This window comes from Pithys albifrons, chromosome 2 (genome assembly GCF_047495875.1).
Source record: "Pithys albifrons albifrons isolate INPA30051 chromosome 2, PitAlb_v1, whole genome shotgun sequence".
Classification (NCBI taxonomy): Eukaryota; Metazoa; Chordata; class Aves; order Passeriformes; family Thamnophilidae; genus Pithys; species Pithys albifrons.
This window is the reverse complement of record NC_092459.1, coordinates 55,903,682-55,919,336: the sequence shown is the minus strand read 5'-3', so window position 1 is coordinate 55,919,336 and position 15,655 is coordinate 55,903,682. Positions and strand designations below refer to the sequence as shown.

General features: G+C 36.2%; 1 protein-coding gene across 5 annotated transcripts in view; it reads right to left on the bottom strand.

Moving 5' to 3' along the window:
* Positions 1–15,655, bottom strand: part of ENPP1 (ectonucleotide pyrophosphatase/phosphodiesterase 1) — a 58,573-nt gene that overhangs the window by 10,346 nt on the left and 32,572 nt on the right. For all 5 annotated transcript variants that reach the window (XM_071549096.1, XM_071549093.1, XM_071549094.1 and 2 more), the window contains 11 exons: positions 15,503–15,622; positions 14,297–14,406; positions 13,025–13,090; positions 12,687–12,759; positions 10,957–11,065; positions 9,690–9,821; positions 8,053–8,084; positions 6,528–6,655; positions 5,418–5,487; positions 2,256–2,343; positions 210–385 (listed from right to left, as the gene is read on the bottom strand). In XM_071549096.1, coding sequence (XP_071405197.1) covers positions 210–385; positions 2,256–2,343; positions 5,418–5,487; positions 6,528–6,655; positions 8,053–8,084; positions 9,690–9,821; positions 10,957–11,065; positions 12,687–12,759; positions 13,025–13,090; positions 14,297–14,406; positions 15,503–15,622 — 1,104 coding nt within the window. The remainder of the gene's footprint in view (positions 1–209; positions 386–2,255; positions 2,344–5,417; positions 5,488–6,527; positions 6,656–8,052; positions 8,085–9,689; positions 9,822–10,956; positions 11,066–12,686; positions 12,760–13,024; positions 13,091–14,296; positions 14,407–15,502; positions 15,623–15,655) is intronic.

Sequence of the window (15,655 nt, the reverse complement as noted above, 5' to 3'; positions counted from 1 at the left end):
TTCCAGGCTCTTGAGAGCTGAATGTGATTTTATATAAACACACTGCAAAAATTAATACTTGAATACAGGCTAGCACCCACTAACTCCAAGCAAGATTTGATTTTTAAATTAATACTAAGGGACTCTGAAACTCTGGAGAATGCAGGGTTTCACTCCTTGAATACAACACAGACTACTGCCTCCACAACTTTAACCATTTCAGTACTTACCGCTGTCCTGCAGGAGCAGCCAAGGCTCACTGAAAAGGCTCCTTGTCCCACCACAGAGCATTCAGAAGGATGGCTTGTTTCTTTGGGATGGTGTGGGGTATAAACAGGATTCCTTAATAGATGGTTTAGGCGTCCATGAGTTCCATTGTTTGGGGCTGGTTTCAAATCAAGCAAATCTGTGAAAGATATCAGGTGATATTAACAGGAAGAGAAAGATTGTAACACTCAGCTGATGGTATTCTGCTTACAAGTAGGGAAGAGGCACCACACTGCTTGCTTGCTGCTCGCAGCACCCAAAAGGCAAAACAATATAAAAGGGACCACACATGTTCCTAGTTAAGGTTCAGGATGGCATTAGTCTTCTTGTAAGCTGAGCGAGTCACCTCAATTAATTTATATCGGCAAGTTAACATGCTGGCTTTTATACATCCTATTCTTCTAATTCTTTCTGTACAGAATGGAGGAAACCTAGACTTCTATGAGTGCACTTAAAACATCTGATCCATCACTGAACTCTCTTAACTGTAAGCACTCTACCCCTTCCATGCAGCATACACAGAACAGCTCAGGTGGGCACAAGAAGGTATTTCAATATCAACCATGGCAGGAGAAGACAGCAAAGCATACAAGGCTGAGAGAGACATGCTTCCTGACAATGGCCTTTTTTCCATTACAGCAAACAATTTAAATACATGGTTTAAATATGGTATACTTGAATATTGCCACTGATCTCAAGCATTTGCAGTGTTGCCATTAAGTATTTTCTGGATCAAACCCTTTGGTAATATTTGGTTTGTCACAGATGCAGTACAAGTTGTAACAAAAGAGGGAAGTAAGCAGGAAATAGTGGAAAACAGGTGAAGACCTCAAAGGGAATAAACGAAAAGAAAGTGGTAAATCTAGTTATAGTCTTTTGGAGAAACAGAATGAAGGGACAAAGCAACAAAGAGTCACAATAATGTTGTGTTTAAAAGAGGGAGGAAAAAGGGGCCACAAGGCACCTAATTTTCAGAAAGAAACACCACTTCTCTGGTGAAGTGTGGTCTGCATAGTGTTAGAAAATAAAGTGAGGAAAACCTGTATATGGAGCACAGTCTGAGATCCTCAGGTACAGAAACAGACTGCATGGAATAGCACTCAATCATGAATTCTACAGTGACACCATAGGGCAGGGAAGAAACTCGAAACCTGAGTATTGCAGAGACAACTGGCTCTAGAGCGAGACTCCAAGGCAATGGGACTACAGACTAACAAAATAGTTGCAGTCCATCAGAAAGCCAAAAAAACCCACATATTTGAAACACCTGTTGTATTAGACAACAAGAATGTACAGGAAAACATTCAAAACTAGTATTACAAGATACAATACATAAAATTGAACAAGTGATACATAAATGAGGAATTTGAGAGGAGGCTTACTATATGAAAAAAGTAAACAAAAAAAATCTAAATTTTATCTGAATTAAAAGCCTGTTTATATTAAGGAACTAAAATTAAAAATATGGTAAAGGAAAGTAAATAAGAAAACCTGTGACAAAATACAAGGAACCTGCATAAAAATCAGAGAGGGTGACTGATGTAGGCATTCTGGAAATGAGCTGCCTGGTAGCTCCACCCATACCCACTACACTGCTTGTTATTTGTTGTTATGCCTGAATAAGGTCATCTGAGTGATTAATCTGATAAAACCTCTAGTTAGATATGAGACAGAAATATCACTTCTTGATGGTAGAGAGATTGTGAAGTAGCCAGTTTTAGTAGTGGTGAGTCAAAATGTCTGCTCTTGAGCAGCTAAAGGAATACATAGAGGCATGAATGGAAAACAGATGTACAAGTTAGCCTGACCAGTAGATCCTAAGCTAGTGTTAGTAATTTAGAGATGCACCTCTCTCAGAAAAACAGCAGTTTTATGCTTGTGAAAATTCACTAGCAAGTCTTAATGATGAGTTATTAAGGACACTTAAAAATCTGTTCCTAAAAGACTTACAATGCCCCAAAGATACTGTATTTTACTGAACAAAAATGACCCTTATCAATTGTACTTACCACACATTAAATTATATACTTCAATGTTTTCAAATGGATCAACTTGAGTGCCAAACTTGAATCCTGGTCCAAAACCAATAAAGATAGCCTAGAATTTACAAAGAAAAGCATAGTGGAATTCTGTTTAAGACAAGTTGAAATGGAAAATACCTTCATACTCAGAGAGCAGTTTCTTCCAAGAACTTAATATTTATTTTACCAACATTGGTCAGATCTAGTCAAAAGCATAAGTGGGTTTTGTTGATTTTTTTTAAAAAAGTAGAAGCATAAGAATAATTTTAAAAAGTAGTAAAAGAGTATTAGGGAATTCAATTCTGTCTCATTGTTGCCTTTAGCTATTTATGAAGTCCCTTGCTCTTCTCTGCTTTTGAAGAAGTAGTTCTCTTAAAAGCTTCAAGAGATTTAATGGAAATGTTGATCCAAAATAATCATCACATTTCATGTCCTGTAAACAATTTGGAAGCTTTTAACTTGAGGCTATAAAAACATCTGTTGGTAGCAATGTCTTAAGTGGTTTAGCAATAGCAAGATCATAGGCTTCTACGCCTGGTTTGCAGCTGTTCTTTCTTCTTGCACCATTTCCTGAGCTGTACTGGATCTGATCCAGGAACAGAGCCAGCTCAAAAACTACTCTGTTTTTTTCCTGTTGGCTCTTTCAATTCCCCAACCCACTTGACACTGCAGCCATGCGAAGCTTACACCAGCATACAGGAAGGTTTGCTGCATGAATAAGCACAAGGAGACAAGGGCAACAAATGCTTAAACTCAATTGATGACAAAAATATTGTTTTAAAACTTATCCTGAGATATTCAGCTTATTTTTAATGAAGTGAAACAGAGTTCATTCATTTGCGGTATCAAGATCCTGAATGAGTGATAGAGCTTTACAGTCTACAGCATCTTCCTGGGTACGATTTTCAAGATTTTGCAAACAATATAATTGCCTCATTTCATAGAGGTTAAAAACTCAACTCTACCTGATTTTTTTGAGATTAAAGCATAACACAGGGTGTCAGTCTGCAACTGTTGATACTAAAATCCGTAGGCTAATAATTTACTCAACAAACCCAATTTGAACAAGATGAGGCAGGGACATGCTACCTCTTTTCTGTTGATTGCAGTAATTACAAAGTATGAAAACTTATGCTGCTATAATGTTAGTCAGAAGAAGGGTAAATTGTATCTGTTTTAAGATCTGTTAGGGATGCTATGAACTGGCAATCCCAAATGTGGCAAAATGTTTGAATGGAGTAAACCTACTGAAAAGAATTTACAGTCAACCTGTATCAGAGAGAGACAACATACAGGCTGCCATTTGGCATTACAGGGCCTTGCTGGTTGCAACCCACTACTAGACAGGCTATCAACAAGCCTTCCATTGTCAAATCAGGGAAGAAGAGTAGGTCTGGAATCATAAACTGATAAAAAATTAACACATCTTTTGGTTAACATGTTTTTTGGCTGTTTTTTAAAAACAGTTTGATGCCAACACGATATAATTCTACAACAAAAAATGGTTTTTAAGATAAATCTCTCTGTTACATGGACTATGTAGGTCTTTTCATAAAACTTGTTTTCAACAAATTTCTCTCTACAGATGTTTTTACGCATATTCACTGTAAAAATTCCAAGTACCTCACAATTGTGGATTCTATCCTGAAAATAGCTTTTCAAAATCAAGAGTATGGCCTTTCATTTTATTGACAGCAGACAATAAAGCAGGGATAGGTTAAGTAACTTCCCCAAATTAGATTAAACTAAGAATCTGATTTCATATTTTCCTGTTACCTCTTCCCATTTCCCATTAAAAAATTTTGTGACTTTCCTTATTTTATACCTGACTGACATGCTTTCTCCTGAACAGACTACCTCAAAAAAGTGATACATCATGTATCATGACAGAGTAGAATTACATACTTAGAAGATTACTTTTTATTTTGTCTTTTGAAAGTTATGTTATTTCTGAAAGATGCTTGTCTGCTAGTTTTTAGGTAGTGGCTGTTGTAAAAGTTCCACAGACTTCCAGGGCAAACTAATGTACTCAAAATGGTTTTAAAAAAAGTTTTCTAATAACCAAACCAGCTCTTCATTATTACAGTTTAAGGCTTTTACTTCTATTCTTAGGCAACCCAAAAATCAAATAGACTAGGCTTACAGACGAGGAAACTGGCTGGCTAAGGAATAGCTCCCCTTGCAAGGGCCTGGGTGACACAGTGGACAGCAAGTTAAACCTGAGCCAGCATCACACCTTGGCAGCAGAGCATCCTGCGCTGTACAAACAGAAGCTCAGCCAGCAGGTTGAGGGAAGGGATTATCCCTTTCTGCTCTGCATTTCTTTAGGCCACATCAGGATACTGTACCTCCAGCATAAGAATGACATCAATAAACAATCATTGCAAATTCAGGGGAAGATCCCCAAGGTGGCTGGGGGCTGAAGTCCTTGCCCTGCGAAGAAGGAACAGTGCTTGTTGAGCACAGAGAAGAGACTGCTTCACGTGGACCCAGCAGCAGTCCCCTAGTACATACAACAACGTAACTGAGGAGATACAGCTCTTCAGTGCTACTCAGCAAGAGGCAGAGAGAAAACAGGCAAACTGAAACAAGAAATGTTCTGGATGGCTATAACTAAACACATTTACTCCAGGAAGACACTCAGGCAGTGGAATTCGTCCTTCAAAGCTGTAGAGACTCTGCCCTTGGTAGCTTCAAAGACAAAACTTCATAAAGCCCTGAGTAACCTGGTCTGATCTCAGAGCTGACTCTGTTTTGAGTTGGAGGAGGGAGTAGGGACCTCCTGAGCTCTCTTACAATCTGAATCCTCTTAAGATTTACAATTAGTGTATTTGAAGATTTGGTAAGTTTTCTCTTTTCCTGCTTTTAATGTTACAACAAATCAACTTGTCATACCTCTATACTCTTACTGGCACAGCAAAATCTCTGGGGTAAATCCTGCTGGGTTTTTGACCAACTCTTACAACAGTGGAATCCCATACTGTGTGGATTACCCAGCACATCACAATATCAATCCCATAGTTGCTTGATTTCTTTAATTGCAGAGGGAATAAGGCCACAGATATTTTAAAAAATAATCCAAAGACCCACCAAACACAACATTTGGAAATAGAAACTAAAAATAAGATCTAACACAAATTTAAATCTCACCTGCATACTGGGGAAGCGATTGTCTGAGCCATGGAATCCACCTGTGCATCTTTTAATCTCAAGTGGTTTTCTATTAAAAATACACAGTTTATATAACTCACACTTTACAAACCATATTGGTCTAAAATACATTCAGTGATGCCTTGCTTATTTTTCTATTATTTTTAGAGGATTTTCCATAGGGAATAAGAAGTCTTTAAAGCTCTGGAAGAGAATGCCTTTAAAATCAGAATGGTAGTTTTCACTGCAAATGTTATCCCTTCAAAATTTTAATGTGTCTTTCAGAGTCATTTAAAGTGAAATAGCATATAGCATACGAACAAAATATTTGTTCTCAATTTTCACTTCACTGTCATTTGGGTAACAGAACTTATATAAGTTCTTATATAAGTAGACCCTTAAATTTTTATTTTTTAATATAATGTACTTTAGACCATTCAGAGGGGCATCTTATGGTTTAATAAAAAAAGAAACCTCCAACCTATGCTAGGTCCATACATACTATTTAAACACATACAGTTCTAGTAACCCAAACCTAATTTGCACAACATTTGTGGTGTTATTCAACAGGACTTACTGGAGACATGGACTAGAAAACTTCCATATTGAAAGACCTGAAGTATCACAGAGGTGTTCAAAATTGTATTATTACAGCAGATACCACTGTTCTGGGAGCTGTACATTCTTTCATCAAAACATGCAAGGTAATTAACAATTAGTGGACTCAGTAAGTCCAAGGACTGACAAGACTGATTCAACCAAGTAATTACTTACATGCTTGGCTTTCATGGACTCACTTTGGAAATTCATAAAGCATAGCAAGATGTGCTCAAGTATCTAACAATGAGGACCTTAGTTTCTAACCTGCCACTACACCTCCATATCTAGCAGGGAGAAATAGCTGTTAGTTTATAATTAAGCCTCTCCAGGCCAGCAAAACCTGTAAAGAAAAACATGCATTTTTTCTTTGCAATATCACTTTGTTGTTACAAACAAGAACATCACACTCCAATAAATTCAACTGAATTTTAAGCATCTGGAAGGAAAAAAGCTATGAGAAAACAAGGAAATTATTCGCTGTATAAGAAAGTACTGAAAACTGTAACTTACCGAGCAAGCTGCCATTGGGAGGCTAAATAGAAGTGCAGCGGTTCAATCCGGTCATTATAGGAATAATGGAAACGCTTGGGTAGTAGCTGTTTCATATAAGCTTTGAAAGGCTGATTTGGTTTTATGCACTAAAAAGTTGAAATTAAAACACAGAACATACATTTCACCAAAATTTACTTATGTTATGTACAGTTCTTTTAAAGGACATACATTGCAAAGGGTCTGCAATAACTTACACTAAGAAAAATGTGACCCCATCAGGTTTGGAGTTATACTCTCTGGGACATCAATATGAATGAATACTTAAATAGTGACTGGTTTTGGATTAAACAGTTATTAGAAGAATATTTAATATTGGATTATAGGCATAACTTTTTTTTTCTTGTAGCCTACAATTGCACAGAACGAAACAATACTGTTTAGAATTAACAAATAATTAGCTAACACATGAATATCATAACACTTTCACAAGTGGTAGGAGACTATCCAATGCAATAATTCTACAGCTCTGTAATAGTGAAGGTAATAGACCTGCAAACTGATTTTAGACTCACAGAATATGTTAAGTTGGAAGGGACCCACAAGGATCATTGAGTCCAACTCTTAGCCCTGCACAGGGCCAGTCACTCAGGGACAAAAAGATTTTTCGATTTACTAGAATCCATTAATGATTAAAAAAACCCCACCAAAGAATAAAAACAATTGAACAAAAACAAAAAACCATAAACCAAAACCAAAACAAAATCTCTACTGTAATATTGGAATCTTTCAATAGTGAAGTCATCTATACAAACAGCATAGCTCTCACCAACAGCAGGGACAGAGCACAAAAGCAAAAAAGCTGTAATTGATAAACAAAAAATTCAATATTCTATCTCAAAGCTGTTTATCAGTGTGAGCAAGAAAATCTTATGCATGTTCTGACATGACAATAGAGCTGCACTTCACCCTGACTTGGCCCTCAGATAGTATGGTCCAGATGCACAATTTCTCCAGTTTGAAGAGCAACACGATATAGATAGAGAAAATAAATGAACACAAAGCCTTAGTTAATGCACAACCCAATAGCCATAGGTCACCTTAGTCAATTTTGATCTTCCCATGTGTGGAACTCCTTGAGTTGTTAATCAAGTAGCTTACAAAAGGTCACACACAGAACGGCACACAGAATCGATTAGGTTGGTAACGGTATCTGAGATCACCGAGTCCAACCTATGACCAAACACCATCATGTCAACTAGATCATGGCACTAAATGTCACATTCAGTCTTTCCTTAAACACCTCCAGGGATGGTGGCTTCGCCATTTCCCTGTGTAGACCATCCCATGTCTAATCACCCCTTCTGTGAAGAAGTTCTTCCAAATGTCCAAATTAAACTTCCCCTGCTGCAGCTTAAGACTGTGTCCTCTCATTCTGTCATTGATTCAAAGGCTAGAAGCTATGTAAGCAGTCCAGCAAACAGCTGACACTAAAAAAATCTGTGAGTGGAAATTAAGCTAGAACAACAGATAAGACAACACCTACCGTGAGATTTCTGACAATGCCTTCATAATTAACTGGAAGAATCATATGTAAGTATTAGTCACCTAAGTCAAAAAAATCAGATGTAAAATGAAAGTATTTCCATCATGTAATATAATTAGATTAGTTACAAAAAATTTCTAGCATAAGAAATTATTTTTTCCAGAATGAAATCCATATAGAACAAAATGATCATTAAACTGTTAAACTATTGCTTTTTCGAGATTTTAGTTCACTCTCTTCTCCTTGCTTATTTACAGCTTCAAATGTTAAACTGTATTAAACTTTAGTTAAAAGTGTTAGTTACATGTTTAACTGTATTTAAATGTTCAACTATATGAGTCACAGAATATTAGAAGAATAATCTGAGAGGTAAGTTTTTACAAAAGAAGCAACTAAATGCCATGTTAATCAAGCTGGATGTTTCCTGGTTGCTAATAAACTTATAAAGAAAAAGAAACAAATGCAACTATCAGGAGAGCAGTTTTATCTGGCAAGCATCCTTAGAAAGACAGCCAAGTGCAAGCTGGCTGAAATTCAGATGCTTAGACTCAAGCCAAAAGGGACGATTACATCATGCAGTTTGACATTTTGTATAACATAGGCCCACTATATTTCGTGCAGTTACTCTGTCGTGTAATACTTGGCTAAAGTACATAAAGTACATAAAGAATTACCCTGGCAAGAGAGCCATTCATAATTCCTGCACAGATATATGCAGAGCTACAAAGACAGCTATGCTACTTCATTAGAACACTGCACATATCAAAAGCAGGAGATAAGCTGCTTTTCTTCTTCTGGAATTTGCATCTCCAAGGAGAACCTGAAACTGCATTTGACTCCCACATTCTCTGAGTAAACTCTTAAAACAGTTTAGAATAGCATTAAGTAATGAAGTAAACAGGACTTAAAGTCTCTGGGGTTGAAGCCTACAAGTTTTAAATAGCACAGGGAACAATAATCTAGACAGGAAAAAAACCCACCCAAAAATACTATGAAACATAAAGAAAACTCTTGTATTGAAAATTCATAAGTACCAAAAATTGCAGGCATTAAATGTTCACCTAAAATGAGGCTGCTAATGAATCAAAGTTTAAAATTTGTAAGCATTCACTGATTTTCTCAGTTTCATTGTCTCATTTTTGTTTATTTGCAGTTTCCTCAACTACAGTCAGGCCATTAGGCCATTTTTTTATAACTATGAAACCTTATAATACTTAAAATAATATGTAAATTATGGTAATGATCTAACATTCCTTTAAGACAGAAATTTTACAAATTTGTACATGAACTAGCAAATCAGGAAATGAGGCGAGACATGAGGGGAGGACTTTCAGACTGTCTTGAGCACCAGTGATCTTATTCCAAGGAGTGGCATACACTAGGCAGGAGGTATTTGCAGTTGGTCACTGTGGCAGACCATGAAAACAATCTGGAGGATTCAAATACACTTTCAGACTTGAGAAGTCAAATGTTAAGAACACAAGCACACTACTCAGTATTTCCTCTTCATCATTACCCAGGTTGTCCCTAGTTGGCATTCACTCATTTACTAATAGAATATGTGGAGCTTAAGTTTGTATTTACAACATACAAAAACATATAACCAAATAACAAAAGTTAGTTTAGCAACTACATACAAGAGAAATACTCATCTGGAACATTATTAGGTCTTAGGCGAGCTGCAGGACCAGGTACAACTATGAAGTCTTGAACATCATCCAGGTAGCTGTTCAGATATGCTGTTTTTCTGCAGCTCCCTGCTTCCATCCCTGTAAAAGGAAATAAATTTTATTTTACAGTGGGAATATCAATGTAGAGTAGCTTTCCTAAGGGGACAGGTAACTTCAGTTGTTGAAGTCAGAAAATTAATTTCTCTGGTCTTTTTATCAGCAATCCCAAGACATTTGATCCAAGATGTGTGTAGAATAAAAAACCCAACACACAGATAAATACAAGCAACTATTTCCTCAGCTGAGAAAGACTCCCCAATTAAGTAAATAGACAAATTTTCTTCTCGGGAGGAAAAAGAAATCTTACAAGCCTAAGAACAGTAGTACAAGTCAGAACAAATATTCATTTAGCCCAGTATACAACCTAACAGTGTTCAGTAACATGTCTAGAAGAATACCTAATAAGTGCACCATTATGGACTGATCTTTCTCTCAGTGCCCCTTATCAGTTTCTAGAAGCCAAAAGGACTTCGAGTTGCATAGTGCATTTGAACTCTTACTTTTATCAATTCTTAACAGATTTACCCTTCATTAATTTCATAAATTTTTTTTTAAACCTGGAGAGATATTTTGCTTGGATCATTCCCTGTGGCAATTAATTTGCAAGGCAGTTTTGTGCTTCACTAAAGTGTGCTTTATATTTCGTTTGTCACAAAAAGAAGTAGAAAAAAACCTGGTTAAATAATAACTTACAGAAATAATTCCAGATATACAGAAAGGCTATTAGAGAAATAAATCAAGGTTTCACATTCACAGCCTTCTAATAATGATAACTTAAAGGAAGATATGGCTTGTATTTTTGGTTCTTTGGCAATTTGCAAACCGTTGTTACGTATTGGAGATAACAGACAGAGTAAAACAAAATCTACTTTTTACAGTTCAGATTTTTTATTCTATTTCTTTTATCATCTGATAATGCTCACAAAAGGAACTGGAAATAAAATATGAAAATTATTTAATTTCCCCCCTATATTTTCCACTTCAGCCCCTCATAAAATAGTCCGATTCTCCCTTACATTGGCTATCGCTTATACCACCTTGATAATATAAAACATATTTTATAGGTATTAGTTGCTTTGTTAACCTTGTCAGAAACATAAAAGTTTATGTCAGAATATTACTTAATAAAAACAGATCTCCAAAGGTCTGATACATTTAATAAAATCAAATTTACCATGATCTGATACAAAAATAATATTCAGGCATTTATGCAAGTTCATTTGCTTCAGACCATCCATCAGCATCCCTACTATGCTGTCCACTCTCTGTAATGCCATAATGACCTGTATGACAAAAACAGGAATGTAAAGTAAGTGTTAAAAATACTGTTAAAAACAGCTAAATAAAAATGAGACCCTGCAGACTGCCTATCACCTGCACTGTTCAGAGTTACCTTCATCTACAGAAGACTGGCTATATCTACACTATATAGGTCTTAGTCCAATTTTTCCTGGCCAACACACTGTACTATGACACAGCTACACATTTTTATGTGTTATTTCAGTTGAAGATGCTTAAAAAAAAAAAGAAGGAAAAAAAACAAAAAACCCAAACAACTGCAGTGACTGTGATTTCAAAGTATGAAATTGTGGATGCTTGCTGTATTACAAGTGGCACAACAGGGACAACAGGGCATGTCTAAGGGTACAGATACTGCTGTACTAAATAGAATAGAGGAAGCCAAGCCTGTAGCTCTCTTCCTTCCTGAAAATGCCTTTTGGGAGAGACCTTGGAGCAAACTGTCCAAGACTAATATCCATTGAAATCAGTTTAAAGAAACTGAAAAAGGCCAAGAATGAGCTACCAGTGTAAGCACTGTTTGTGATCAGTTGTTTAGTGTCCAAGCTCACTTGCACGGGTACAGCACCAGAGCTACTTTTGAATACTTGTTAAGTGCAAAAAATATATTTTAAAAGGTATTTTAAAATGAGGCAATTCTATTACATTACTGAACTACTTGTATAAACTGTCTTGCTGTGTGTGAACAAAGACAAGATGCTCCATCGAGGTCTTTCTCTCCAGAACATTTCTGACATACAGAACTTTAGATCCCCTGTTAACCAAAGTAAAGGATTACCAATGTAAACATGTTCCCTGAACTGCAGTTCCAATTATGTCTGCTACATGCTTACATGAACAGTAAGGGCTTACAGTTCAAGAGAAACTGGCAAGAGCTTTTTACTGTTGTCACCACTGAAGTTAAAGACCTAGATATGATGCCCAAACTTCCTGACCATTCAAGAAGGGGAGAATTTTAGAAAATTTCTGAATTTCCAAGAAGTTTTCTTTGCATTTTTTACTTTGGTTTGTTAAAAAATAAAGCTATTTAGTACTTTTGAAAACAGTATCAGACCCAAAGACTTCTTATTTATACAATAAATCACAGACTGTGATGAGGTGAATGTTATTTTTATCTGACTCTTTCAGAAATGGCATAAAGTATAATTGCAGGGAGATAGGACCAATAGTCATCTAATCTTAGCAAAGAGACTGGGGGGGAAATGAATGACAAATATAACATGAATATCAAAACTAGGACATCACTAGAAAAACCTCTGTTCTTGCTAAATTGAAAGTATACAAATTTTGTTCCTCCCCTCTGCCAAAAATCAACACAAACCATTAGTAGGTGCAGACAAAACAACATACAAGACACACTCAAACATGTTTTGGTAATTTAAAACTTATCAAAACAATGAAAGTAAAAACTAGACTTACTAAACAGGCTATTTATTATATACTTTATATCAATATTCATTATGGATAGGCTGTCTATTCACCTATTTTTTTTCTAATAAGCAAACTTCACATCATATTGGCTAATCTAGCACAAATTATGGAAATTATAGAGTCAGAGGAAAGATTTGAATAAAAAAAAAATTAAGAAACCACAAAAATACTTACTCCGCTGCTTACTGGTCCAAACTTATGGCCCGAAGAATCTGGTTCTTCTAAATACAGAGTGTAAAAGTGTGGTCTATATCAAACAGTACCAAAAATGTAATATTTTACATACATGTTGAGACAGTTTGAAGATATTATATTTCAACAATGGAGATCAAATATTGGAAACAACACTGTCATTCAGAGGGAAAACACATTAAAGGGAAATAGAGAAATGCAACTTAATGAAAAAGCTTTCCATCATTGAAACAGGCATTAAACCATATTTTAATGTGGTCAGAATAATGGATAAGACATTTCATTCAAACAGGAATTTACACTTGCAATTGTATACCTACCTTTCATCTTCAGGTAACTGCAGCCATCGAAGGACAGTTACTACTCTTTCTTCAAAGGGAATTGAGCTGTATCAGAATAATACAGTATCAACCAACTGCATTTCCAAGAGCTAAAAACTTTTAGCCATACATTACAAAAAAAAAAATCAATGTCTTTTAGCAGGAAAAAAAAATTAATTCATTAAGGTCTATTTAGCAGGATGCAAATTTATCTATGCTAATTGCAAGTGTCTCTACAGAAGTTCATGACCTGATCTAAAGCTCTCTTGATTGCAGTATGATTAGAAGAAAGCTCCCAGTACTACTTGTGTTTCTTATCGAAAGTGAATAATTGGCTTCAAGGTGCAAAGTCACATGCAGTTTTTCATTCCCGTATTACGGTTTGAAAAGGTTTGGTTAAGGGTGGGGTTGGGTTGGGGTTTTTTAATGTTCAAACTGGTTGGGTTTTTTTAATGTTCAGACTGGATGAATACAAGTTCTCATATTATGTCACAAAGTAGGTTCTCTGTATCAGTTACTAAAGTAGACCAACAATAAGCATGTTGACCTTTAACAACATGAAACACCCATAACGTCAGTACTCAGCTACAAGTTCAAGAAACAATGGACCACTTCTTAGGACAAAATGTAGGTAGCAAGACAAGAATCAAAATATTCATCCTATGAAGTGTGTCAGAAGAGAAAGTGATTCTAGGAAGATAAAAGTGAAAAGCCTGTTTTCTTGAGCAAGAGTAGAGATTATTAAATAAATGATGACGAACATTTTCATTAAGCAAAAAATGTTTAATTGCAGTGAAGAGCAATCACTGACTAAAATATGACTGCCTTCATGTGAAATATTTTCAAAATCTGCAATGAAAATAATTTAAAATTGGAATTATTTACCGCAGTCAGCGGTAGAACTTTACTGCTCATGGACAATATCACAACAAGACCTGATCCATTCACTGTATGAGAAGTTTGGATTGAAATACTCTACACCCACAAAAAGCTTTTACAAATGGAAAAAGAAAAGCACTAGAGCTCCTAAGTTGGTTATACTTAAAGCTGATTTTTTTCCACATCTTACCTTTAAAATATTTGCTGAGAAATCAAAGTATTATTATACAAAGACTCTACGTTATACTGAAAAAAAGTTAATTGAATCCTAGGGGTTTTTTCCATGTTCTACACTAGTTAGAAAACCAGGGGAAAAAATATGTTTTCTCTGGCATCTGTCCCCTTGTAATACCTAAAATCTAATATTCATCCAAGACACAGGCATTTACATACCTGTTGTAGTTTTCATAGAGGTTTGGAAATGTTCCATTAACTGCTACGTCAGACCCAGGCCAAAAGAATGTACCCGCTTTCAGCCCTTGGTACACAGCCGTCAGCCAAATCTGCAGAACATTTGCTGCCATTAGCGCAGGTCATGGAATTAGCAGAGTAACTGCCAGACCCACTGCCTCCCTCACCAACTCCGCATCCTTCAGCAAGACCAAAAGCTAAGAGTTTAATGGAACGCTCCAGTCACTCTTGCACAACATCACTGTCTGCAGCCCATATACACCTTGTAGACTGATTACTCATTGCAAACACTCACATCCCTTCTGCTGCCACACCAGGGGGAGCCAGGACAGAAGTAGGAACTGTTAGTAGAAACCTAATAGTAGACCCATGGCTGAACATCAGAAGAGGGAAATGTGTCAAGAACAGTGCCACAAGAAGGGATGGGAATATTACAAATACCTACATCCCACATGCTTTTGACATAGGGAAGGCACACTTTGGTCAGTTCTGATTTTACTGCTGATTTCACAATTTGCAGATTCATGCCTTCTGCGTATTTTCTGCCTGACTCATATATCACTCTCTTCTCAGTAGCCTAAAAAGTCTACCCCTGTATGCTCTTTCCTCAGGAAAAAAAAAAAGAAAAAGAAAAGAAAAAAGAAAAACAGTCCTCCCCACATTACTAAATAGTTGCATCTGGTTCCTTGCTATTTTTCAGGCTAGCAGTCACCCAAACTTTTCCATGCCACTTCATTTCAATGGCTGTCTCAGCAGTTTTGCCATAGGTGTATGATTGAACTGAAACAATTTCTTTTAAAACCACATCTTTAGACTTAGTAGTAATTTGCTCAAAGCATAAGATTTTATTAATGATTCTTATTATAAAACTAACTGGTGTCAGTTCCCTCAGAGAAGATAAGTGCAAGCCCAATCATATTAACAACAGAAAAAGATCTGGTATCTCTATTAGTTATTTTAAGCCAGCATTCTCCTTAGGGAAATTCCATTTAAGTTTAACAAAATCCGTTACATTTTGTTTCATTTGTTATTTTGCAGCTCTAGTATGGCAATCCTAATCATGCACAGTAATGCTTCTTGGCTGACCTAGAAGTACTCTCTGTACTCTTTCAACATCACTATGCATTGAAGTGGTATTAAGTAACATAACATGCTGATGTACGTTCTCAGAAGGGTATTAAAACTTACAGGCTGTCCTTGGTACCACTGTGGATTAAACTTCTCCTCACTTTTAAGGGTGAAAGATGCATTTCTTTTAGGGTCGTACATCTTGTTATCAATTATACCATGAGACTCGGGATACAGCCCCTGTAATTGAGAGTATACCATGTTGCAATGTAA